This window comes from Balaenoptera acutorostrata, chromosome 2 (assembly GCF_949987535.1).
Source record: "Balaenoptera acutorostrata chromosome 2, mBalAcu1.1, whole genome shotgun sequence".
In the NCBI taxonomy this organism is placed as follows: Eukaryota; Metazoa; Chordata; class Mammalia; order Artiodactyla; family Balaenopteridae; genus Balaenoptera; species Balaenoptera acutorostrata.
Genome location: NC_080065.1, coordinates 8,472,472 through 8,500,069, shown reverse-complemented (window position 1 = coordinate 8,500,069; position 27,598 = coordinate 8,472,472). Strand labels below are relative to the sequence as shown.

The 27,598-nt window shown below is 53.7% G+C and overlaps 1 protein-coding gene across 2 annotated transcripts in view; it reads right to left on the bottom strand.

Moving 5' to 3' along the window:
- TENT4A (terminal nucleotidyltransferase 4A) overlaps positions 1-27,083 on the bottom strand; it is a 43,631-nt gene extending 16,548 nt beyond the window's left edge. The window contains exons 1-3 of one of the 2 annotated variants that reach the window (XM_057540317.1): positions 26,273-27,083; positions 1,374-1,497; positions 518-564 (exon numbers count right to left, since the gene is read on the bottom strand). In XM_057540317.1, coding sequence (XP_057396300.1) covers positions 518-564; positions 1,374-1,497; positions 26,273-26,985 — 884 coding nt within the window. In that variant the 5' untranslated portion in view covers positions 26,986-27,083. The remainder of the gene's footprint in view (positions 1-517; positions 565-1,373; positions 1,498-26,272) is intronic. The other variant, XM_057540316.1, reaches the window with a different exon arrangement.
- Between the last annotated feature and the right edge of the window lie 515 nt (positions 27,084-27,598).

Here is a 27,598-nt window from a genome sequence, read left to right as displayed (position 1 = left end):
TTTTAATAAAATGATACACATAAAACTAACATACTGAAGAGTCCTTGACGAGGGTACACTGGAGAACGGCTTTAGAATGCAAACTTCTTTGACGTTTTTCTATCCCATAAAAATCCCTACAATATACGGTTCAAGTAGAAGTTTGCTTGAACCTTCATTAAAACATAAGATGAATCTTTCAAAAACAAATCCAGAAGTCTCAGACCGTCTTCTATTGCACTTGCTCCCACGGCTCTCACTTCCTCCGGCTCCTAGGAGCCAGTGCTCTGTATCCCACCACATTAAGTGCAAGAGGAAGAATGCAAAGCAGTCAATTATCAAAACGGTCATTAAATTTTTATTTCCTGCAATTTCCCCTCCGGGCTCCACCGTTTCTTCCTTTCGCTCGCGTCTCTAGCCTTAGCTTTGAATGCAAGGAACCTACTTTAGCCTTAACACACGTGCAGACACCCCCCACCCCCGCTATGCAGATCCAACCCTGGTCCTCCGCGCGCGCAGTGGCGCAGCTGGGCCTCACCTGGTGGGAAGATAAAGGCCCGTGCTGAAGCTGCCAAATATCTGCACCTGCAACAGAGAGCGAGCGCCTGAGACGCGGCCACGCGGACGGCCCTTCCCACCCCTTCTCCCGCCGCGCTGCCGCCAGGGCCCAGCGGTCAGACAAACTCCTCTCGGTCTGTAAGGTAAACGCCAGCCCCAGAAAGGAATCTTTAACAACTCAGCACCAAAGGGCGTAACAGTTCCTGGCCTCGCCCACAGCCCGCAAAGCCGGGGCCTGTTGAGAGCCGGTTTCAAGCCCGCGGAAGGCGCAGGGCAGGGCTCTGTCCCAGGGCACCAAAGTGCAGAGCCGAAAGTGCCCCGTGTGTCACTGTGCACAGGAGGGGAAGCCCGGGGCCGGCCCGAGGGCCGTCTCCCGCTGCCCCGCGCTCCAAATGCCCACGGACCGCATCTCAACGCACACGCGTTCGCTCTCTGGAACAGTGGTGTGTAGTTTCACAAAACGGAACACACGCTGCGATGGGTGATGCAGGGAAGAGGTAAAGCTTCTAATCTTAAGGTGAACTTAACCCAGGAAAAATAACCACACTGTTCCAAAAAGGAATTCCCTCGGGCCAATGGCCCTCACACTTGAAGGTGTCAGAGCCACCCAAGCTCGGCAGAGATCCCACCCGGGCAGGCCCAGAGTTTCTGACTGGGCAGGGGCAGGGCGCGTGCGTCTCTAACCAGCTCCTCGGTAAGGGCGGCCACCCATCTCAGGACCCCCTGGAACCTGGAAGCGTGGCCTCCGCCACGTCTGCACAGACCCACAGACACAGGCGGCCACAGGGTGCTGACATGAACTTGTAGCGACACAGAAGTGCAAAGGGTATACCCACATCAGCCGTCGGCCAAAGATCTTTAACCACAGTTTCGATCCTTTTCACCACCTCTCTTCTCATGGCTGCTTCTTCAGGACAAGGGGACATGAAGTTATAAAAGTCAATTATTTCCTCATGAAGTCTAGCGGACAAAAGAGAAACACACTAGAGTTACAATTAAACTTAACCACACTTCTCATTCTGCTATTAGATCAGCATGACACTAAAATATATTTCTGGCCACTTAAAATCCAGTTTCTTGTTTCCTCTGAAAGTATATAATGAAATGAACACTCTGTGGTGGATGAAATTCCACGGTACGGTTCAGCACCACAGAATAACACAAGCGAATTTTGTTGATATAAATATCAAAACTTTCAACTGGCATTTAAAGGCTTATTCAAAAGAAACATTTCAGGGACTTTACATGAACGAACTGAGAGAACTCCATCCGTGAAAGACGGAGGGTGACCCCAACTGAGGCAGCGCAGGGAAACCCAGTGGGCTTCTCACCCTGTCCGGGCTGTGCTCTGCGCCCACGGGCACCCTCATGAAAGGGTCTGAGACAGGCCAGGAAGACACGTGTCCTTGGCAGCCTGGCGGCCCCAAGTTTCAACAGCCAGGTCTGCCCGGCCCACCAGCGGACAACACCCTAGACCCAGCACGCAGGGCCCATGACCACGTCTCTCGGGCAGAAAGCCCCACTCAACTCAGCACTGGATCGACCCCCCTCAAGACTCCCGCCAGGAGGCCAGCACCAAGGTGTGCGGGACACGAGTCAGTCGGCCCTCTCTCCCTCTCGGTCTTTCCTAACAAAGGTCTAGAAAGCAGTGGTTTCAGGAGAAAGAGCGGGCGCCGAAAGCCGCCTCACACCCCTGCCCCAAACCTCACGTCCCCGCCAGTCCCCGGCGGTGGCAACGGGAGCCAAGTCTCAGCCAAGGATCTGGGCCGCAGACCCAGGAAGGAAAGACAGGTCACCCTCAGGTACTTTTAGGGATTTAAAGACCGGCAAGCAAGTAACCCAATCCTAGGAATTACGTCAAGTCAAATCTAGCTGCTTCCATTCTAGGTTTGATTATTAGCTAGGAAAAGAGAAGACAAAATGAAATTTGTTCAACAATACTATCACATTAGCTCAACAGCTAGCAAGACAGTCCACCCGACAGCAGACAATACTTAACAAGACCTTCCAGTGCCAAGCGACAAACGTCAGGACAGGACGTCTAACATCTCACCTTCCCTCGGCTCTTGCTTAAGGCCAGCCTCACTCTCTCACCCTCAGGACTGCCACCCCCACTACTCATTGAAGTGACCATCCTAACACTCAGTTTAAAAGCCACTCGAAGCCACTGACAGCACACACGGGACACACACAGGAAATAAACGCTCGACACGCTTGTTCACGGTGCATCTGCAAGGTCAGTGAGGCCATCACTGATTGGAGTCCTGACGTTATCACGTTTCATTTTTTTTTTAAATCATGCAAAACTTCACCCCAAGCATGCTGCTGATTCAGCCACGAGTCCCGTTTTTAGTAAACCCAAAAAGGCAGAAAGTCATGCAACATTAAAACGCAGTAAGTTTTCCAAAACATCTACCCAACTCCACGATTTATCAGGTAGAGCTTCTAACGCCTCAACAACCACCCAGCGCCAACTACATCCTAAGCCTTTAACCGCATCTCTCCCAGCAGCTCAGCAGGCACGTCACGTCAGCGGGGTGGCCCATGGTTCCCAGCGCTCGGCAATGTCGTCAGCAGGACCAGATGTGTCAGGTTAGTGACCACACCGGGGACCTCCCCCTGTTAACAAGTGACAGTAACGCTGTCAAGAGACAGCACAGGGCTCCTCGGGACAACAGCATGTGCCACTGGACCAGCCGTCACCTCGCTGAGCAGTCAGTCCATCAAAGCACTGAGAGCACACGCTCTCCTGCAGCTCAGCGCTGTTCTGATAACACCAGGAGTAGAGAAGTATAGAGACGTCAAATAAGGATATGGCCCTAGAGCACCTAAGCAACTGGCCCAGAGACACAGAAGAACAGCAAACCTGGCGTGGCAAAATCCTATCCACACCCCACAAATGCAACATATTAAAGCGTCTAGGAAACAGGCCATTCCGATTTGCCAAAATGTCACTGCCAGGCTGCGCCTGCAGGGTGGCGAGAACTGTCACATGTGAAGGAGCAACACACAAAGTCGCCCGTCAGCTTCCCAGGAGGCCCGTCCCCAGGCCCGGGAGGCACAGACACCGCCCAGGGTGACAGTGTCCGTCGTCAGGTGCCTGCTGACGTGCCTGTCACAGAGCAGGGCGCCCCTTCCCCGCGACCGGCAAGCACGCCCCCCGCCGCCCGATCCAGGAGAGATGAGTAACGAGGCCGCGGCGTGCCCACGTCCCAGAGCGGAGCGCCGGCGGAGCACACGCCTCCTGGTTTCAGCGCTGGGTTCCGGCGGCAAGAGACACTAACGAAACGCCTACCTGAAATTTGTATTAAACTGCATCTAAAAATTGGCAACGGCTGTAACAAATATTAGGAAGAGGACTTTTGCTTTGCCTTCTGGGAACGGAAGGGATCCTGCTGCGGCCTGGCTGGACAGCGCGGCTCTGGCCCAGCCCCTGCAGGCTCTTCCTCGAGGCAAGCAGGGACCGGCGAGGCACTGCGTGACCGCTGGGGCCGCCTGAGGACCGCGTGGCTCTGGAGGGTGGTGCACCATCGGTGCAGCAGAAAGGCACGAGAAGGTCTAACAACCATCGTGAGGCCCGGGCAGATTCAGAGAGCCCTGCAGCTGCCTCCTCCGGCTCAGGCTCTTGGTGGAAGGAACGCTGAGAGGAGAGGGGGAGCACGAGGGCTGGGAGGGGTGGGGCAGGCAGTGCAGCTGTGGGTCAGGGCAGCCCAACAGAGCCTGCTGGCGGGAGATGCAGCGCCCCGCCTCCACCCAGCGTGATGACCGCCCGCAGCCTGGCTCTGTCCGGGGAAGGTGACCTCTGGGAGCAAAGGCCTGATCTCAGTGCCCCAACAGCACTCGCTCATGGTGAGCATTCAACCAATATGTGAGGGATGAATCAAGTTTTGATAAAATGCATTTTTTGCTTACGACTTTGTCACTTAAGATCTTCCTTCCCTGTACAATGTCATCAAAAATCAACATCCAAGAAATAGTTTACCCCTGTACCGGATAACTTGATTTGTTAGCAGAAATGACTTAAATGGTCAACTGTCCTTTTAAAAAAATGTAAACAGTGCTAAATAAAAGAGCTGGGATTATTTATTCAGTACCACATTACAAGTAGTTTCATCACGTTAAGAAATGACCTATGATGGTCAGGACAACACGCTCTCACACTAAGTGCCAGCGACCACGTGTGCAGCCACTGCTTCCGACACTGAACATACACACGCATTCGGTTCTCCAAAGTGCTTTGCTGAATTATGTCACAAAAGTTTTGATCTTTTCTACTTGAAAACGAGGACAGTTACTCTTCTCACATATCAGAACGTCAGAGGAATCTCACAGCTGACAAGACGTCTACATAAAACCACACCCAAGTCTCCTCCATGGCTCACAATTTAGTCACCGCATCTCCTAGAACTCACGTCACCCCACTAGCTTTCAGTCTCCAAATCTTCCAAGGAAATTTCTATGCTGTGACCATCACGGAAAAATTCCTCTATCATGGGTCAGAGAGGTGGTATCTCAAAACCAGCAGGAACGACGATCACCTGGAGGGCCCAGGCCACTTAAGAGACCAGGGACCATCTGCTCCTGCAGATGCAGGTGACCACAGGCCCCAGTGGAAGGCCCTGGGGAGACCTTCTCGGAGGGTTTCCTAAGGGGAGAGCTCCCACAGCCCTTTCCCCTTCCCCTTCCCTAGTCCCAGCGAGTTGGGTTGGCCGGCCTCCAGAACCATGATCCCCGCAAGGCTGAGAAAGGCAGCAGAGGGAGAAGGTGGGCTGGTCCCCTGGGATCAGGCCACCATCACTCTGTTACTTTTGCTCTTTGTAGCCAAACCTAATCCTGACACAGTAGCGGAAAAACAATGAAGTTAGATTCCTGCCTTGTTCTACATTTGAAAACATAACACAGATGCAGAGTTAAATTACTAAATGAAAACATCAAATAGAAGAAGTCAGGGGAAAAAAGCAAGGGGAACCATCAGCTATCTCGAACTTGAAGGAGGCCTTTCCAGACTCCAACACAAAAATGACAATCACAACGCAAAGACTGAGAGAGTCAAAAAATTACCAAGAAATTCTAACAAGAATCATGCGGAGTGTAAACAAATTAAAAAGCAAATGTCAAGTGCACATGTCAGAAGCAGGAAGGACTTGTTCAGAAAGACCAGGCCTCTCTCGGACTGGACCTCACGCTCTGGGATTAGCTGACAACGCACCTCAAGGCTAAAGAAAGGCATCCCTCGCTGAGCCCGGAACCCCACGCCTGGACACCTGGGCTCCAGACCCACACATACGCGCTCGCAGCAGGGCCGCGGGTCAGCGCGGGGCGCCGTCCGCCCACCGAGAAGAGCAAGGGGAGGCTCCGTGAGAGAGAGGTGACAGACACGCCCCGCGTGCACCTAACTCAGGAGAAGGTCTAAGAGGCCCGCGTGCCACGGCGGCGGGTGACGGATGAGCTGCTGAGAGAGCGGCCACCTCCTACTCTACACTCGGGCGCTGCTGGGATTTTGGGTTTTTACAAGAATGTACTCATCATATGTATAAATTTAAAAGGGAAAAGGAGAAAAAATGATACATTTTAGAGGGAAAACAACTGCCCGAGAGGATGCTCATTACACCACTGATTATATTTAACACTTGGAAACAACAAAACATTCAATACAACACAAAAAAAGTCAACTGTACTTCTAGATGACAAGATTACTTGTAATTTTTTAATTCTTTTTGCTTGTATTCATTTCCTAATTTTAACAGTGAATATTGATCGCTTAATTTAAAGAAAAAAGAACATCAAGTCGGTCAGGCTTCTAAGCCCTGACGCCACTCTTCCCATCCCGCCCCTAACCAGCAGCGAGGTTTCCAAGCCCCTCGGTTTACTGATGCCAGCACCTCTGCCAGGCCCTAAAATCCACGCGGAGTGGGGTGGCACAGGCTAGCGATGCTGCCCGCCCGCCGAGGGCAAGGTGGGAGGGGCCCAGCCGTCCCCCAGCACAGGCTGCGGACAGGACTCCTGTGAGCACACACCGTTCTGCAAGTGGCTACCGGGCACCCGAGGCATGGCTGCTGCGACGGAGGGCCTCAGGTTGTAGCTTTACTTCATTCAGTCCCAAGAGCCACGTGGGGCTGGCGGCTGCAGCTCCCTGGGCTCCACCCCGACGGCTGAGCGACGCGACGCTCAGCACAGGCAGAGCAGGCGGCCCCAGGACCACATGCCCTCTCTGGGATCCTCACTCCTTCCATCCTGCGAGACGCCACCGTCCAGGAATGAGGGGCGGCTCCCCCAGGGGGCACAGGGAGAGTGCACCCTGCCCACGCGCCTTCCGACGGGAGACAAGGGATAAAAACACGTCCTGGTCCGGGGGCTCTCAAAGGTTCTCTAAGTAAACGTTTTAGAATCTTAGGGCTAAATGTGGACAAATAAGAGCCTTGTCTGTCAAAACTAAGCATTATAGTTCTTGATATAATTTAAACACATACTCACTGCTCCATTTACGAAACTAGGATTTAAGAGCCTGACAAGATGTTAGTAACAATGGTGCCTGATTAGAGCATTTTCCAAAGTAACTGATGTAACTGTGGAATTGAGCAAGACGATTCTTTCATCATCACAAAAATGTACTCTTTTTTCCTTAACATTTCAACATGTCTAAGATTGGGATGCATCTTTCCATCAATGGCTGAGCATTAAATCAATGCAAAGTTAAATATTTCTCTTTCTTCATGGTGCATTCCATAACGGTGCATCTCTTTAGATTAGCTGATCTGTAGGAAGTTGTCTAGATGAAGTTTATATTGGGCTGGCCAAAAAGTTCGTTCAGTTAATGAATATGTTGTTCAATAAAGTTCTTGGTGAAAATGAAAAAGGCGTCTCTTAGTTTTACTTAAAACCGAACGAACGTTTTGGCCAACCCAGTATTTCTGCCCCGCAGAAAAAGGCAACTTTGAACGAGTTGGGTTTTTGCAAGTAATAGCACCTCAAATCCAAAGAAATACGGGAGTCAGAAGCTGACCGCAAGGCGTCTTGTGGGGAGAGGGCAGCAAGAGCGACAGAGAGGACCCACTTTGCAGCCACGAGGCCGAGAACGAACGCTGGAAACCTCCGCACAACGCAGCCCTCATCCTAAGCTGAGGACCCGAGTGCCCGCGCCACCGTGGGCCCTAAAGGGATAAGGCCCGCAAGGAGCGGTGCTCTGGATGGCTTTGTGTGGCGGCGGCTTGAGCCTCTTAAGTGGTCTCATCAGGTGGGGCACGGTGGGAAAGGTCTGCTGTCTGTGTGCAAAAGGAACCCTGCAGGCAGCGGAGGCAGGAAAGCGCAGCACGCCTGATGCCTTGTCTCTGAGCAGTGGATTCGGAGACACTCTAGCCTTGGCTACTGGCCCATACAGACCACACGCAACTCCGAGAGTCAATCTGGAAGAATCTCAAATTGATACAACGCAGCGGAGCAAGCCCTGAACTGATTCCCTTCCTGGCTATTTTAAGAAAGATGAAAATGGTGAGACCAGAGTTTTCGGTGCATTTTAGTTTTCATCATGAAACTACTGGAAAACAAACTTCTGAACATTATTAACAAGCATGCTTTTAATCTAGGTATTAGAAAATAAAGTTCACTGAAAAATGAAAAAAGACATTTCTCATTTACAATTGCTCTCTTGTAAGAGGCCAAACCCACTCAAAAGGTAATGACTGACTTTTCAATTTTTAGTACATGTCCCAAATTAATCTTTGCTTCTGGTCCCAAATTATCAAGATCAACAATGTTTCCGTATCTATCTCAGCAGCTGGTATACGGTTGGTTGCTGTAAACATTTATGAAATCCAACTCAATGAGCTTTTTTAAAGAGCAAAAGGTGGATTATTAAGTTAGAGAACCAAACTATCTAATTTCATAGCTAATAAAGCTATTCATGAAAAGAGATGACCCATTTCAGGAGGATGATTTTCGATTTTAGAAGTTGGGCTGGCAGGGTTGCAGGGTTCCCGACTCTGTCTAAATCTGAACCGAAGCCAGGGAAGGCTGGTTCTGAAGGGCGGGCCCCGGGGAAGTGGCGCCCACCCCCGGTTTTTCCCTGCCTTCTCACGTGGGAGCCTCGGTGCCCAGCCCCACGCAAAGCTGCTCCTTCTCCCATTCCCAGCCCAGCGCAACCTGCAAGTTGTTCCACGGTGACATCTCTGTACACAAACAAGGAGGACAGGCAGACGCACCACAGCAGGTGAGAGACACAATGACACAAGGGGCCAGAAGCGAGGACAATGAAGTACATTTAAAATAAAACAGCGTGGACAGAAAAGGGGCAAAGCTAACAGGCCAAGCAGTTACTGATGCGGGTCTGCAAGGGGGAAGCACAGAGGGTTGCCTGTTCCCCTAGATCTGAAATCCCCGCAGCTTTTTCTAAGGAAAGCCACGGTCAGAGGTCAGATTTCATTCACTGCTTTAAGGAACAGAAAAGCCAGATGAATGAAGGCAGCCTCCTCCAATGTGATCGTGAGACCTGTCAGCACCCAATCCTGTCAGTCAGAGCTGTGCTCTCAAGTATTAACTCATCCAACTTTCCCAGCCCACTGTCCCCAGGGCCCCCGCCCTACTGCTGACCATGAGTCACTCTTCCCTTCCACACCCTCCAGGAACCTGCTCAACTCCAAGTGCTTGTGGAAAACCAGGCTTTTTGATTACAATGTAAAATGCCACAGAAAACACTAGAAACTCACTTCAACTGTTAGTTTATTCTCTCCCTCTCCCACTCCTTCCAAGTCTTCTTAAAACCCTCAAAAGCCTTAAAAAGCCAGTGGTTTCTCAGAAATTGGAGCTCCCTCCCCTCAGCTCCACAATGTTCACTGTCTGCATTTTTGCCAAAAACAATGGCTTGGGGAAAGTATTTGGAGTTCACTACTGGAGTTTTACGGTAGATTTTCAAGCCCGCGTGGATGCACTTACACTAAGACAGCGGAGTCCGAGCGCCCCGGCGGCCCAGACGCCCCGAGTTAGCAGCTGCCTCTCCACCCGCTGCAAAGAAGGGCTGCTGGGCAGCGACCAGTGAGACCTGCAGCGAGTGACTGAATCACTTCTATTTTGGGGATGGACGATCCTTTTTAAAACTCCCATTTCCTGACACAGTTAATGAGCTAATTATAAATCATTTTATTTACCTTTAATTGTTACAGGCCAATTAATGTCTGTACCACTATTTAGAAAGTCTTGAATCAGCCCTTCAGAGGTTGTTTATAATCTAAGCTCAAAAGTGTGAGGAAGCCGACTGAAACTGCAAAGCAGAAAGCCTGGGTGTTTCCGGAGCGTTCCTTCCTGTTGCTGAGCCAGCGCTCCCATCAGCCCGCCCGCGGGGTCTGCACCTCAGCCCCTCTCGGCTCCCGCAGCGCCCCACCTGTGCACAGCTCCTTCTCCAGCGGGAGAGCCTCTGAAGAGCCTCTAAAATGTTAACGGGAGAGGGAGGCCCTCAGGGAAGCTGCTGCACAGGGAAGGGCCTGAGAGCTGAGCGACAGACCGGAGGAGGGCTGGGGCCCAGTCCTGCTGCTCCGGGCCCAGGCCACGGCCAGCCCGGGAAAGAAAGGGCTCAGAGCCCCAGAGAGCCAGGACAGCCGGAGCAACCTAGAGGGAAGCGGCCCACTCACGTGGCACGTCCGCGACCCGTCACGGGCAAGAACGACCCGTGGGCCTCAGCCTCCCAGCACTGGTGTCCTACGGAACCCACCGTGCGCTCCGGGAGCCCCCGTCTGCAGGCGCTCACGGCCGGGAGGGCCGCTGGGGCAGGCGGGTGCCAAGAAGGCGCGTGGCTGGGCCCCGTGCACTGCTTCAGGCCACCGGCCACGCGGCCACGCCGGACAGCCACAGCACAGACCCCTGCAGGCCACGGTGCTCGGAGGGAACCGCCAAGGCTGAAAGCACGGTGGCCCGGCCTTGCTCGCTAGCTCCAGTAGCTGGATCACTTTTGAGATGAAAACAGCTATATCCTCTGTCGTAGTTTCCAGAGATGCTTACCCTCGTGAAGGTGAGCTGGATAACCTTCTGGGAAGCAGTACGCGTAAGAGCCTGAAAAGATGACTGCCCTGAGATATTACACAACGCCACCCATATTACCAGCATTTTCGTTAGTCTCCCAAATAGTCCCTGAGGCAAGTACTAGTCAATATTTTCTCCATTTTACAGATTTTAAGAAAACTATTCATTAGACAGATGGTAAATGGCCCAAGATTCCACGACCAGGACTCAAACCCAGAGCTGTGCAGCTCTCGATCTTGACGTTCAGCCACAGGGCTGTGAAGCCACGCTCAGGAAGTGGCCCAACATACAGAAACAGGCAGAAATATGCACTATGGGCTGTTTACAAAAAGTGAAAAGTTGTAAACATCTCTCCCTAGTTATTTAGGAAATAATATACATCAATTCCATCTTTAAAAATTGTTTAAAAGAGCTTTTTAAGACAGGAAGAATCACTTATCTAGAGTTAGATTTAAACAAACATACAAAAATGACACATTTGTGACACATTTAAAGTAACATTAAAAATAACAGAGAGACATATGCTCTGTTAAGAACAGCAAAGTGTTAACAACAGGAAAATTATGGGTAGTTTCCTTTCTGTATTTTCCAAGTTTCTTCAGTAAGTACTTTATTGCTTTTATAATCACAGCCAAGAAAAAGTGTCATCATGTCAGCTTTACTGACACTGACTTTACTCCAAAGATCAAAGGGCAGACATCGCTGTGCTTAAGTCTTCTTTGAGACTGGCTGCCTTTGGCCTTTACATTAAGGCCAAACCCACGTGGGCTTTCCCTTCTGGCTCGGCCCATGCCCGGCATCCTGGGGGCCAAGGGAACTGCTCGTGTGACTCTGCTCAGCTCCAAGATCCAGCAAGGCTAAAGGTCCCTTCACCCCTAAAGTTCTGGTTCTAGTGCCACCCCAAGTCACTGGTTTAGCATACACCCCCCCCAAAAGACAGGGCTCCTGAAAAAGCTACCCTACAACCCCAGAAAAACCTCTGCAGATGTAGATGACTGAACCCAGAGACCTGTGAGGAAGGGGGTGTTCTCTCAAGTACCCCAACCCTCTCTGGCCACACCACACCAGGGGCAGCTAACAGGCTTCCCCACCGTCCCAGCGCCCATCGACGGCACTGCTGTCAGAGAGCCGTGTTGAGTAGGATTCTGAGGCTATATTCAGACTTAGAAACTTAAAATTCATTAGTGATACTATCCTCCCAGTATTCTTATGATGATGGTAAGTAACTGACACGCACCACCTGCCTGCTCTGTCCAGTCAGCGTAGGACACACTTCACGAGCACGATCCTGAGAACCACCACCACCTCCCGTTTTACAGATGCTCAGAGGCTGGACAAGCAGCCTGGGCCTCACGCCTGCCGGGAAGCTCCCTGGCACGGAGCCCTACAGTGTGTCTCTGCTCACACTGCTCCAAGCGCTCCCCGGAGCCTCCACACCCCACCGACTGCCCCTCCCATCCGCCTCCTGCAGCCGGCCGGGGCCTCAGCTCCACTTCCCCCGCGCTGGCTGCGCCCTCCCTGGCCCTGACCCCTCAGCGGTGATGCCAGGGGACGCGAGACGTGCGCAGCCTCTCCCCGAGACACTGTCCTGGCGGGACAAGTCATCCCAATGACCCTCAGGGCAGGAGAGCCCATGTGTGTAACGCACCTGACGGAGGACATGCCAATCCCCTTCCACGTCACCAAGAGTGGCAAAGCACTTGTTAAGCCTGTGTCCAGTTCCGTGCGGCCTGCAGATGTGACCAGAGTGGGTGCTCGTCACCGCCAGGCACCAGTGCGCATGGCCACACGAAAGCCAGGTCGCCCCACACGCCCGAGTGTCAGCATATCTGAGCGTCTGCTGTAATTAAAGCTACTTAACTTCCCTGTATCCAATATTTGCATATGTGTCAAAGTTTGATTTACAGTATCAGAAAAATAAAAACATAACTTTTAATTATCAAATGTTTACTTCTCATTCAATCAGCAGGAATGTCTCCATCCAGTGTAAAGGAGGAAGTAAATCATTTGTACCAATTCTGCTCAGCACAAACTAGGCATGTCTACCTCTTCAAGTCTCAGGAGACAGGCTCCAGGGTTCTGGCTCAAGATGGCAGGAAGAGCACACATCAACCTCCCAAGACCCCACCATGATGACCAGAAAAAAATGTTAAGAAAAAGGACAACACAACAGCGCTGGAAAACTAGCAAAAATAGAAAGGCAGAGAGGAAGGGAGGGCAAAGCACAGAACTTAACGGATCCAAAGGTTTAAGTCAATACTGAATTACAGAAAGCAGATGCAAGTCATCATCGTACAGTTATTTACTGCCAACCCACGATGGAGCAGGTGCTGCTCTGACACAGGCTATAGAGAGAGCAAGACAAAATCAGCAGGTCCCTCATGCTCGCTGAATTGGGTTAGGGGCACGGAGAAGGGAGCAAAGTAAGTAACCAAAATCAACCTCAAGTATTAGCACACTATGCAGAGATTCCAAATGGTGGCCACGGCTGCCTTTATGGCTACTTTATATCATGTGGTCAGGGACGGCCTCCCAAAGAGCTGATACTGGAGCCAAGACAGAAGGGCAAGAAGCAGCCAGACGTGCAAAGATCAGGGGACGAACCTGGAGGCCCTGAGAGGAAGTCAGCAGGGCCTAGAGGACAGGGGTAGCCTGAGTCTGACACACCAGCAGTGAGGGTCTTCTGTTCCCTGGGCTAACTTCAGAGCAGACGACACCAGGCTTCTGAGGACCCCGAGGCCATGAAAGGACTGGGCCCCATGAGCTGGGCCCTAAGAGGCCGAACTAATTCAGGGAACAGACGTCAGCTCCCCAACAAGGTGGCCCACGGACTCGCCCCAAGACTCGACTCTCCACCTGGGGGCCGACGGGTCCCAGAGGGTCGGCCAAAGACGCAGCAGCCTCTCAAACCTGCAGCCCGGCCTGAGAGGGAAAGTTCTAGGGGAGGTCGGAGGGCTCAGAACACCCTCAGGTCGCATCAGCAGAGATGCAACCCACGAACGGGGCACAGCAAACAAAGAGGAAGAGAAAGGGGCCCAGGACATCATGAGGACGAGGACCCCAGTGTGGGAGGAGAGGCCAGCCGGGACCAGGAAAACCCACTCCCACGCCTCGTGCTACAGAAAATCTCGGTGAGAATGTGGCCGTAAACACAGGGTGAAAAGAAGGCAAGGAGCTGCAGGAGGGGACAGGGAAGCCGCTGTGCCAACACCTGAGAAGGGCCCGTTTAAGGAAGACGGACAGAGGGGAAAAGAAAGCGAGTCAAGCCGTCCACGTGGAAAAGGTGGAAGATGAAACCAGGGCCGCGCCGAAGGCCCGACAGGGCACCAGCCCCTAAAGGCAAGGCAGAGCCCGGCCTGCGGGTGGAAGGGCAGCTGCGGTCCAGGAAGGGCTGAGGCAGGGCCAACGCGGCAGAAACAACCAGGTGAGGACGAGAGGAAGGCGCGGCCAGGCGGGCATCCAGGAGAAACCACCTCCCTGAAGCGGGATCAGTGTCGCCCCAGATCTCTGACAACATTCGCAGCCAGAGACGTTGGGGAGCACGCCACGGTCATGAAGCGGGGACCCCAAGCTCTAGGCACCCGGCAGGGGCTTCGGGGAACACGGAGCCCACGAGCTCTCCCGCACACACTCGACTCCCGACACGCAGCACAGACGGAATGCAGCAGGGCCGCGTGGACCCACGGAGCGCGCTGAGGGCTACCAGGCCGGGCCGGTCAGAGTGGAGTGGAGGGCCGTGCACAGAGCCCACCCCACAGTGGGGCCGGGCAGTACGGCCCCCGGAGCCCTGCCGAAGATGTCCACCAGAACGTGGAAAGCTGCCGGAGTCCCGGTGAGAGCCTGGCGCACAGCATGAAGTCTATGCAAAGAGAGAGCCCAGACTAATCGACTGCAAACTGTGGTGTTCAGGGCCAAGGCAGGATGGCAGGATCCGCTACAAAACCCTGCGGGACCCTCAGCTGCTCTGGGCTCCAGTCTCCTCACGTGAAACATGAGGATGCTGATGGCGCCCCCTCACGTGGCGTTGTCAGGAGGATTTAACGAATACAGACAAAGTATTCAGAATGGGGTCTAGCACTCAGTAAGAGCTCAACAAATGGTAGTGATCATAACTGCAGAACAAAATACAAATGCCTAACTCATGGTGGCAGACAAACAACATAATGCAAATCAGGAGCTGGGAGGCTACATAAAGGGCTGTCTTAGTCTGCCTGGGCTGCTGTAAAGGGATACCACAGACTGGGCGCCTTAAACAACAGACATTTATGTCTCACAGTTCTGGAAGCTGGAAGTTCAAGATCCAGGCACCAGCAAGGCCGGGTTATGGGGAGGGCCCTCTTCCTGGCTCCCAGACTGCCAACTTCTCAATGTGCCCTCTCACATGGTGGAGAGAGAACGAGTGAACTCTGTGATCTTTCTCATAAGGGCACTAATCCCATGATGAGGCCCCACCCATGACCTCATCTAAACCCATCACCTCCCAAAGGCCGCACCTCCTAATGCCACCACATTGCGGCTTCAACCTATGATCTGAATGGAGACAACTCAGTCCATAGCAAGGGCTAACATCGCTACCCTACATGGCAGCAGACAAACTGAAGTGATTTCATTAAAACTTTAACTTTTCTTTGCACTTAGCCACATAAGGTTTTTAATCTTCTTTATATTCTTAGTCTCAGCAACATCTCTTAGAAACTATTATTTCTTTTTGAAGTTGAACATTACTTTCGCTTTCACGGAAAAGTAATAATTTAGCAAATTGTATTTAAGGAGAACATAAATTGTAATAGAAGTATTTCTGTTGATCAATGCATGTGTCCGTCCATACGGGGCTTAGAGAGATGTCTACAATGGCAGTCACCTAATGGGTCCATGGTTATTTCTGGGTGGTGGGGTTGACTGATTTTTAAAGCTTTCTGCTTTTTACCAAAAAATACACACAAATCTGTTTTATAAAAACAATACCATTATTTAAAAATCAGCATAAAGCACAGTCCAAATCAGTCTCTCATTTTCAAAGCAACGAGCAAACAGAACCATAGAGGCACGGTGTCACGCACAGCCGTGCTGTCAGCGGTTCGTAAAGGAGCCACTGGAGAGCCGCAGGGTGACAGACCAGGGCCTGCTGCTGGCTCTGCAGGAAGCTACTCAGATTCCTCTTGGGTCCATCTGCGGGGTGCCCGAGAGGTGTACAGGGATGGGGCAGAGCTTCATGATGTCATCTGCTACCCCTCCTGAGAAGCCAGTAGTCATTTCTCTTGGCCTAGAGACTGGAACTCAACATAAGCAAGTGTTTTCTTCCTATTGTTATTCCGCTTTGGACAATCCCCTCTTTGCTCCGAGGGTCCAGCAGTTAAGAAGACGGGCTGTGGCATCAGACTGCCTGGGCTCCCACGCCAGCTCCGCACCTATGGGCAGTGTAAGCCTCACGCCCTCTCCTATACCACCCTCTCCTACACAGTAAGGAGGCAAGACGCTCTCCCTCTCCTGGGAGGGGCGAGGGCTCAGTAGGGCCAGTGACGATTAATGCCATGACAAGTGCTGAGGACCACTCGCCTGATGGGAGCAAAGGAAAAGCGGAAGCACCCAGCTGCTACGGAACGCTCCGGAACACTGAGCCGTCTTCCCAGCCCAGCTTCTGACTTACTTCCTATGGGCTTACTCTGATCCTAAGAGGCCCTTTTTACTCTTACCAATCTTGCAAGCTTCCTTTCGTTCCAGGCCTTAGCCTGTGACAATTCTCACAGGTCCCCATTCTTTGGCATTTGGTCTCAGTTCTACACTCTTATTTCTATCCATCATCTTGTACTTAGGTTTAGTTCGTCTGTCTCTTGTGAGGCAGTCTTCGAGAGACACCGACTCTTTAGACAGATTCCTCACCCACGTTTTTACAGGAGATAACTTGTAACAATACTTCAGAATTTCTTTGCATTTCACAAGCCATGCAAGGTACCCTCTCTTCTATTTCAGTCATTTCAGAGTTATACTTCAATTTTTTGATCTGTTTGCTTATGTTTAGAAAAGACGCCAGTAACCAAAATCCTCCTTACTGTGTGGCGCTAAGGCCCCCTCCCCCCCGCCAGTTCACCAAGTTCCTGCTTCTGGCTCTTTCTCTGGGGGCACCAACCCCTTCCTGGGAGCCAGCAATGAACACAGGGGCTTTTCTGTCAAGCAGGCCTGCGCTGAGGCGCCCGTTCTTTTATCTTCTGGTTGCACCCTGGGCGAGACACTTCTTCATCTACCAAGACTTAAAACGAGTTACTGTCCGGGGGGAATTGGGAGAAAGCAGGATCTGCAGCGAAGGCAGCGCCTGACACCAAGGAGGCAGTCGGCAAACGCTCGCCAGTCCTGCTTCTCGGCCTTTCCGCTGTCTTCCAGAAAAAACACAAGCCAACGATTCATCAGATGCTTCGTTTTTCATAAAGTGTAACTTCTAAGACTAACCCAGACGGCAGGAGCCCTGCTGCCTCCACCACGACTGCCCACAAGCAGCTTCGGACGTCTGGGGGAAGCAGGAACTCCTTGTACTACAGCAGCAGGATGGGCTTCTGGTCCCCGGGGCCTCCCCCGGTGCTCCCCCACCCACCTCCCGCATCTCTGTCATTGGTCATCTGACCGGCAAAGTCCTTACGGGAGGACCTGGGCCCCCTCCCCCAGTCTGCTCTCTCTAGGAAGGCAGAAAAGCAAATGGCGGGCTTCCCTGGTGGCGCAGTGGTTGAGAATCTGCCTGCTAATGCAGGGGACACGGGTTCGAGCCCTGGTCTGGGAAGATCCCACATGCCACGGAGCAGCTGGGCCCGTGAGCCACAATTGCTGAGCCTGCGCGTCTGGAGCCTGTGCCCCGCGACGGGAGGGGCCGCGATAGAGAAAGGCCCGCGCACCGCGATGAAGAGCGGTCCCCGCACCGCGATGAAGAGTGGCCCCCGCTTGCCGCAACTGGAGAAAGCCCTCGCACGAACCGAAGACCCAACACAGCCAAAAATAAATAAATAAATAAATAAATAAGAAAATCCTTAAAAAAAAAAAAAAAAAAAGAAAAGAAAAGCAAATGGCCCTCGGCAGACACACGAAAGCCAGGTCTGCAGAGCAAGCCGCTAGTTTCCAGCCCCGCGTCTTGGGGACGGCTCCTTCGTTTAAGGAACTTCGTTTAAGTTCTTCGTTTAAGAACTGTTTGTAGCTCCGCAATGTCAGAGCTAGACTGACATTTCCACACGCAGCACCTTTGGCCAGATCACATCAGCCTGTCTAGGCTTTGCTTTTCTGTCTCCAAAACAAGAGCAACACTACCCGCTTCATGGGCCTGCTCTGAGGACTCCGGGAGGAACCTGGCGCAGACAGCCAACCCCGTGCTGGCGTCCCTGCGCCCTGCTGCTGCTGCTGCCCAAGGACACTGCCTGGTGGCAAGAGGCCGGATTACGTCATTAGCCCGTGTGCAGCGGTGCAGAGAACCACCACCTGCCTGCTGGGCCAGACACCCCGAGCCGTAGGAACCCATTTTATGCTTCATGTGCTACTGAAACAGCAGCCCTCTGCAAAGGATTTATACTAGAAACGCAGAAACACAATTTCTGGAGCTTTCCAGTGGCAACTTGCTGAGTAGCACAGCTTTTGCTGCTGTTTGAGTTTGGATTTATTTAGGCAGCAGTTACCGAATCAAGTAAGGAATCTGTGTTCCAAGTAAGGAATGTAAAGTTACTACAGTTCAGTGCCGTCCAAACATAAGACCATTTTAATTTCAACTAAAATTAAAAACACTTAAAATCCAGTTCCTCAATCCCCTCAGTCAAGCGCTCAGGGGCCACACGTGGCCGGTGACCGCTACACTGGGCAGCACGGAACTAGAGCCCCCCACCCTCACGGAACGCTCCACAGATGCTGCTGCTCTAGTTCTGACCTGCCCAGGCCCGCACTTTTGCTCCCTGCACTATACACAGAACATGTGCTAAAAGCTGCAAAGAGCTCAGAGGAATAGCGTAACATCCACTCCTTCCACCCTGCACAGAACAAGACCAAAATCCCACACAACTCTAAGCAAGTTACACAGGGCAGCACACACATACCTGATAAATACATCAGGAAAAACCTGAAAGCTCTGGGAAGACAAGATTCTTACTTAAATACCTAGAGGACACATGACTCAGGCATTGTTTAAATTTTTAAAAATAGAAAAGTTTGTCTTGGCTCAAAAGGAGAAAGCATTTCCACGCATCAGGTGGGTCTGTCTCCAGCTGTGCCCGCTGCCTGCCCTGAAGACACCAACTCCAAGTCTTCAGCGGTCTCTCCAAGAGAAAAGTTTTGGCCTGAGAGGGAAAGTTGTCTGTATCTGGTTGGCAACAAGAAGTTTGGTTTCCATTTCTTTCGAGAAGAGAGGAGAAAAGGAAAGGAGCAGCCCTCCTAATTCCCCCACCTGACCACTCACACCGCGAGCCCACGTCCCCTTTCTCTAATAAGCCCCGCGAGGGCAATGGGGCAGGCCCTGCTCCACGGGTGGGACGCTGAGGCTCAGAAGTCAGAGCCCTCGATGGAGCCAGCCATGCCCAGACCCGGGAGCCAGGGTACCCGAGATGCAGGCTAGCCAGCAAGCTCAAGGCCTCGCATATGCTTCCCGATGCTAACGGGACGGAAGAAAAAAACACACACAAATAGTTCGATTTTTCATTTCCCTTTAACTACTAGCATTCTAGCCATTCCTTCAGATTCCCAGGATTCCAGAAACGTTAAGATCACCTGAAATCTCTTTCAAACGTGAAAAGATATAAACTACCTACATCCACATGTTATCACTTAGGAAATTAACTCTGATCTCAAACCACAGAGAGCTTAAATGATTGTGCGGAGCAGCTGATTTGGGAATTAAAAAAGAGCACAAGCCCACAATAAAAAGGCATGGTACTGATAATCAAAGCCGCTCCCCACCATGGGGAACCTCAGAGTCCTCAGTCAAGTCCACCCTGTCAGCGCAGAGAAGGACAAACTTCTGCGCCGAGCCTCGCAGGCCAGGGCGGGGCCCAGCCTCCGTCCCCTCCCACCAGCAAAGGAAACACAGGCTTCCGAAGCCCAGGCCACGTGCGAACAGGTGACAGGACGCTCGCCAGGTACCAAGTTTTCTAACTTTTCATGTCAGGTATTAATTTTATAGCAAGAAAAAGACCAGGTGGAACTAAATGGAGATGCCTTTCTAACGGAGAATAGAATTTTTGTTGAATGTTTTGTTTTTACATTCTGTCACAAGGCATAAAACTGATTTAACCACTCTCTTCAGGAAGGCAGGCAGATACACTGCAAGAGATTTTAACTTCATTCTGCATTTAAATAACTTCAGAGTTGGCAATCAAGTCTGCAGAAATTCGAAGACAAACAGCGAAAGTTATTTTTAGCATTTGGTTTATTTAAACTCTGCAGACTGGCCACACCTCACTTGCTCCTCTAAGCTGCCCGAGTCCTTCTCTCTTCCTTCCTTCCTTTCATTCACTCACTCACCAGACACTTACTCAGCAGCGGCTCGGTGCATGCTTGGCACTGGGAATGCAGGCTAGGACGCAGTCCATCTTCCCCCGAAGAGACCCAGGAGAGCAGGGGTCCGTTTTTAAAGCGTAGTAGTGACTCCACAGGAAGAGACAGAGCTCTGAGGCGGGGCTTCTGGGCAAGACACCACTCCCATTAACCTGCGCTGCAGGACAAGCGGTGCAGGGTCTTCTGCAAAGCAAGGATGCACTGCGGGGATCCACTGTACTCAGACTCTGGAGGTGACTTGGGTGAGTCACCGACCTCCCTCCCCCAGCACAGGAACGGCACCTTTCCTAAGCTGACCAGTGCAGGACACCTCACAAACTGGACTTTTCAATCACTGTAACTTCCGTATGTTCATCCACATGTCTTTCACATAACCTCTTCTCAGATGACATATTTTAAGAGCAGTCCACGTGAGAAAGACACAGAAAGGCACTCACAGCTATGATCACTCTGGCTGTCCCTGAGTTCAGGGGTGACAACCAAGCCAGAGGACAGACAATCTGCAAGAGTCATCGTGATGGGCTGGAGTCCAGTCAAAGGAGAGGAGTGTTGGAAAAGAAAAACACAACCTGTGTTCCCACAGCACAGGACTCTACGTACGAGAGAACACCTGCACGTGCAGCAGGCAGCCCCCAGAAGATTCCGTACCCTGACCCCCGGCACCTGCGGCCGTGATGAAATTGTCACTGCTCCTGTGATTATGCTGTATGACTACGTGCCCTAAACACAGACAGTCACGTGGGTGGACCTGACCCAACTCCATGAGCCCTTAGCGCAGAAGGCCTTCCTTCAGCTGGCAGAGCCATCTAGAGACTCAAAGCCCTGTGGTGGGTTTGAAGATGGAAGGGCCTCGAGCCAAAGGATGCAGGTGGCTTAAAGGAGCTGAGAGAGGCCCCAGCGGGCAGCCAGCAAGAAAACAGGGACCTCAGTCCTATAACTGCAAGGAATGGAATCATGCCAACAACAGGAGTGAGCTCGCAGGAGGACCCTGAGCCCCGGCAGAGAACACAGCGGGCAGCCCCGAGACTTCAGCCAGCGGCGTGCCTGCACAGGGAACCCAGCCCCCAGCGCCAACCTCTGACCCCCAGAACCTGTGAGACATCAGTGAGTGCTGTTGTAAAGCCACTGAGCCCGTGGACATTTGGTACACAGCAGCAGCAAACCAGTGCAGCATGGAAATCCTAGCATAAGACATTTCATTTTCAGTGCAAATCCCAAGCCGTCGGGGAGAGGCACCTGTGAGCGCCTCACTGGGAGGCTCGTTCGTACTGGGGGCAGATGTCTGGGGCACCTGTCTCGATTACCGAGACCACCCACCTGCCCTTCCTCGGGTGCCACACCCACTCAGCAGCCTTCTGAGAGAAGAAATCCCTGACAAGCTGACCAGAGTCTTCTAGGCAGGCCTCTGCACAGCTGTGCTGGCCAGTGGCAATTTCCAGGTGACGCTGCGGCTTATGACAACCTCCTGTGACTCCAGTGAGTGAGATTCAGTCACCCCTCCCCAGTGAGCCTGCCTTCTGGCTGTACCATCAAAGTCAAGTTTCTGAATCTGAACATCGCAGGCTTTTGTTTGTTTGTTGACTACAACCCTCTTCTACTTCACAACCAAAAACCCAAATCTTAAACCATAATGACCTAACCACGGCACACAAAGCCTTATTTTCCAAGGATGACTGTTATTCCTCCTTCTATTTACACGAATCCATTTAAAATGGGGGCCAAAATTTCATATTAAACAGAGACCAAAAGAAGGTCTGAGACTTTACTTTGAAAAACAGATCTTAAATTCTGAAAATCCTGTTTACTTTAAAACACTTAAAAATACTTTCAGGAGCAATTAAGTCACAACCACATGTCTCGTCTAAGCGACAGCAATGGCATCGCCTTGGCACTGCTTTTCCATCCAGAGCTCACAGCAGCAGGACGTCCGCTTTATCCCACCCTGACCTCCACAGCAGGAGCAGTCAGGAGGCCATTTTCTACAAGATCATTCGAGGGCCCACTTTTCAGAGGACTCCTAATATCCTGACCCTCCACTTCCAGAGCTCCGTCCCGCCCCTCCTCCTCCTCCTCCTCCTCCTCGGCAGCCCCATGCTAGCTTTGCCCGTCCTCGTTTACCAGCACCCAGGCATCACTTTCCCCGACTGTCACAGCCAGCATCTTGTGCTGGATTTTCAATTTCACTTTGCAGAGAGACTGGCCGTGGCGCGAGGGGCAGGGACAAGGACGCAACTTTCACGCAGGGAGGAGTGTCCGAGTGGGAGCTAATTTCATGAACGGTCAGTGCAGCAGCAAACTCGTGCCCAGCGCGTCACCCTCGGGGCCTCCAGAAGACAAGGCCCACGTGTGCCACCGTCTCACAATAACCATTCCTGTGCATCCCCGGATGTTTACAGGAAGAGATGAGAATGAGACAAAGCCAACAAGAGTGGTGACAGCCATGGTCCATGGCGGGTCCTGCTGGACCTTCACCTGTGCCCTCCCACTGGCCCCCTAAGGACGAGCCGTGGGAGGCCATTCGTTGGACTGTAGGTAGTGCCACGTCAGGCTAGGGGCACAGAGGGAGAGGAGGGCTCCTGAATCTTCTCCAGGCGCTGACTCGGGAGAAAGGAGAAAAGAGAACATGCGTGGAGTCAGAAAGAACCCAGGCCGGGGCCCGGCGGGGCACGCCGGCCACTCCTCTGAAACGACGTCTGTCGGCTTCTCACAAACTTCAGGCTAAGTGAATTTTCTTTGAGGGAACAGAAGATGTTAAAAGAATGAAATACTGTCAAGGGACCCGCAGGGAGGGTGCTGCGTGTGACCCTGCACACTGCGGGCAGGCCTGAGAGGACAAACGCTGAACACAAGCCAGGGCAGGGCCCGGACTGCAGGCGTCCGCCAGGGCGCGGGGTCCTCTCCCATTCCAGGATCTCCCTCCTGGGGGTCTACAGGGCACCAGGAAGGATGCGGCAGAGTATCTGAGGTCCACGCGCCCACTCTCACTTAGCAGGACTTCTCTTTACCTTTCAACTGGGAAGGTTTCTGAAGCTGTTGAGACTGACCCAGGCAAAGTCACAAAGTACTGCTGGGTCAGGAGACAAGGGCCGGAGGAAGTGGCGGCAGCCAGAGGCCAGGACACATGCTCAGGGTCAGCCTCGAGACTGAGAGCTCAACCAAGGAAACAGGCTAAGAACCAGAACCAGCGGCAGCTCCACAACAAGAATCTGGCCTTCTCCGCTCCGAAGGTTCTCGCACTGACTCCTGCCCACTGTCAGCTGCCTTCTCTTCGTCTTACTCAAGGATGAGAACAGGTTGGCCACCTTGCGAGGCAGCCGCCAGGCGCAGTTCCCAAGGGCAGAAACCTCCCCGGGAAAGAAGGGTTGGCGCCAGCTGCCCCAGGCGCCGCTGACGCTACTCACGCTCCCACCCGCCAGCCACCGCTCACCCTTCCCTGAGGCCTGCACACACCGTCTTTCCAGAGATGCTGTCCTGACACTAGCTGGGCTGAGCAACTTCTCATCAACAAGCTTCTTTTCTGCTGGCTGGCCTAGGATCTCGTATTTCAGTTCTTTCCCTTTCTAAGCCCCAAGTGGGAGACCTTCCGGGGGCCTTCCTCATCACTCTGGGTAAGCTGGTAGCCTGGAGCGCGTTCCAGACACAGCTGTTTCTCGATACCAAAAAGTTAGCTGGAGAAGCCCGGCGGGCCCCGTGGAAATGTCTGCTCACGAAGGACGCCTCCCTCCGGGGCACTCTTCCTCTGCTCCGCCCTTCTAGGTGGGCAGTCCGCTGGGATTCAGAGCAGCGAAGCAAGCGCAGGGCACCCACCCTTCCAGGCACGTGACAGGCAGTCCCAGCAGGCTGCTCCTCGAGGCGGGGACGGCAGAGAGTGGACAGGCCCAGGGCCACCCATAGAGGCGGTATGTTCCCGGCCACGCCGGGAACACTCCAAGGGGAGCAAGAATGCGTGATGACCACCTCGGGGTTCGTGAGCAACCTCACTAGAGACGATAGCCGGCCACGTGACGGTGAGGAGGACAGGCAGAGAGAGACTGAACAGGCAGGGCTCATGGGCCCTAGGTGCGGGCACCCCGGACTCAGGTTTCCAAGTCAGGATCCTGAGGCTGTCTCCCCCATGCCGACCCCTCCCCCAGATCCCAGGGCAGCTCCTGGCAGGTGGTAGGCTCATTTATTAAGGAAAGCGATAGCAACCTATGTACTGAGGCTTACTAGAAACTATGGATGAGGAAACAGCTTCCAGAGCCTGGGCAGTTTGAACAAGGGCATCACACTGGCACTGCTACCACCTCATGAGAGGAAGAAGCAGGACTCCAGACAATCTGGGCCCAAAAATGCTCTACAAGCAAAGACCACGTGCCTTCTGTTTTCCAAGTGCTAAAACACAGAGTCAATTCCAGTTACAAGACAGGCTGGAAACCTACAGGTCCCCCGAAGAACTTTTACGTTTAACGCCATACATCAAGAAACTGTGTCCGGGACTTCCCTGGTGGCGCAGTGGTTAAGAATCCGCCTGCCAATGCAGAGGACATGGGTTCGAGCCCTGGTCGGGGAAGATCCCACATGCCACGGAGCAACTGGGCCCGTGAGCCACCAACTACTGAGCCTGCGCTCTAGAGCCCGCGAGTCACAACTACTGCGCCCGCGTGCTGCAACTACTGAAGCCCATGCGTCTAGAGCCCATGCTCCGCAACAAGAGAAGCCACAGCAATGAGAAGCCCGTGCACCGCAATGAAGAGTAGCCCCCGCGCGCCGCAACTAGAGAAAGCCTGTGTGCAGCAACGAAGACCCAACGCAGCCCAAAAATTAATAAATGAAAGGAAGAAAGGAAGAAACTGTCCCCACCACCTCTTCTTATTAAGTTCTACAAGTAAGAACTGGAGAAAGAGAGGGAAGAGGAGTCTGGGCTCCTCCTTGGGGCTGAGTGCATGCTCAAGGCTTCAAGGAACTTAAGAAAGTAATGCTTCCAACCCACACCAGGTGAAACGAGTTGCAGAACGCAGCTGTTACTAGGTATCATACACTCTCTAAAGTAGTATCAACTTAAGTGTTTTACAACACACTTCAAACCAGAATAAATAGACCTATGAAGAGAAAAAGTTACTTGAAGAGATAATTTCAATACCTAGCAACTGAGTGATTTCTAAGCTTCTAATGTTTTCCAACCCTAACACCCAGGAAAATCATTAGGTGCCCTTTAAGTCAGCATGAGATTGTACAAGGAGAGTTTATGATTTAAGTCCTGAAATACCCACATAAAACCTACATACAGATATCTTGTTTCCAGGTGCTCAGAAAAGCACAGGAAGGTAAGAGGGCTGGGTAAGTAGCACTCACACCTGAGCAGCGTCACCTGGGACTGCTCCGACACAACACACACCCACCTTTTTTACCAGTCTTTGCGTCTGTAATTGCACTAGCCCTAAAAGGAACTTCTAATCCCCTTTAGGCTGATATGGAAATACATAAAACAGAAGTGACGCTTTCCAGAGAATAAGTATTTGCTACAAACGTTACTTTCTTTGAATGCAACTAACTTGTTTAAAAAAAAAAAAACTGCAGATAATGCTATTTGTCACTTTCGGCACAAAATTAAACTGTAACATTGAAACCCCCTCCCGAAAATGTCATTTCTAAATTCGCTGTTGGTTAAACTGTATCGCTACCAAAAATCTAATCCTCTTTCAAATGGATTTCCGCTGAGAAACAAAGTTACATTTAACCAATATTTACCTGCCACTTAATTCAAATTCCTGGCAATACTATAATCCTCTGCAAGGTAACATAAAACTCCACACCTATTTGCACCCGACTTTGACAAAAGGTCCCTAACCTGTCGGGGTAGGGTGGGAGAAGATGGGAGAGAAAGTTAGGCGACCTCCTTTCCAGTTTCGCCAGGGGGAAAATGAAAACATCCGCACAAATCGGACTCAACGGTCCCTCTCCTACACTGTTAATGCAAAAATCCGGACATTTCACTCGTTTAAGAGAAGTTTAAAATGGAAATAACAACAACCTCCCAGGGAGTCGGACGATGGCCTCCAACATCCACCCTCCAAATAAGACGGGAGCCTGGATGGGGACCTCCGAGCTCCCGCGGCGCTGCCCGGGGAGCCCCGCGGCGGGGTGGCGCGCCCGGCCGGGCCGGGATCCCCACGGGAGGGCGCCACCCCCCCGCCCCCCTCCCCGGTCCCCGCGCCGCGCCATGCGCACTCACCCTTGGATACCCGGGCTGTACGCGCGGCTCTTCCACGGCGTGCCGGGCCGCGGCGCCTGGGGCCCGGGGCCGCCCCCTCCGCTCAGCGCGGCCGCGCGGCTGCCGGACAGCAGGTAGTTGAGGCCGTACGTGCTGGCCTTGTTCTCGCGTTTCCGGCGGCCCGGGTGGAACTGGTGCTGCAGCGGGGAGCCGGCGGGCGCGGGGCCGCGCGGCCCGGGGTGCCCGTTGGCCGCGCCGGGGCCGCTCGAAGGACCGTCGGCGAAGTGGAAGAAGGCGCCGCCGCGGCCTCCTCCCGCCCGGCCGAGCGAGGCGCTGCTGGAGGACGACGAAGAGCAGCCGGGGCTCTCCGTGCCCGACTCGGCGTTGGACGAGGACGACGACGACGACGACAGAGACGGCGACTTGTGCAGGCGCCGGGCGCCCTCAGTCGCGGGCCCCAGCGCCGTCAGCAGCGCGGGGGGCAGCGCGGCGGGGCCGGGCGCGGGCGGCGGGGGCGACGCGGCGGGCAACGCGGGCCCCGCCAGGCCGCCGCCACCCAGCCCGGCCGTCCCCGCCGCGGCTGCCGTGTCCAGTGCGGGCGAGTTGAGGCAGAAGTAGGACGCGAAGCCCGAGCCGCCGCGGCCCACGCCCTGCGAGGTCTCCCAGATCTGCATCCACAGGGCATTGGCCGGCCCCTTCTGCTCCGGCTGGATCCAGGCCACGCGCGGATCCATCCACGCGCCGCCCCGCGGGCCCGCGCGCCCGTCCGCCGCGGCCCCGCCCCCGCCGCGCCCCGAGCCCCGGCCGCGCCGCGCACGGACGGACGGACGGGCCGCGCGCGGCCGGGCGGACGGACGGGCGGGCGGGCCTGCGCCGCGGCTCAGGCCGGCTCGCGGCGGCGGCTCCCGTCGGGGTCCCGGCTCGCGGCCGCCTGGCGGGGCCCGGGCAGGCCGCGGCGGGCTGCTCAGGCCTGTCGGGCTCCCTTCACGCGGCGCGGGGCGGGCGCGGGGGCCGCGGCGGCGGCGGCGTTCCACTCGGGCCGGCGGGAGAGGCCATCGGAGGGGGCGGGAGGTAGGGCCGAGGGGGCGGGCCCAGGCGCCGCGCAGCCCGGGACCCGCGGGAGGGCCGCCGCCGTGCGCCGGGCCCTCGGTCACGCTCGCGCCGCTCGCTCCGCACTCCTGCAGCGGCGGCGGCGGCGGCGAAAAGACACTCTCGGCGGCGACAGGGCGCGGGGGAAGGAGGGGGCGCCGCCGCCTCCGCTCCAATGAGGGGCGGGGAGGGAGCCGGGCGGGGGATGGTGGGAAGGAAGCGCGGCCTCCCTTGCCGGGGCCGGGACGCCAGTGCGCA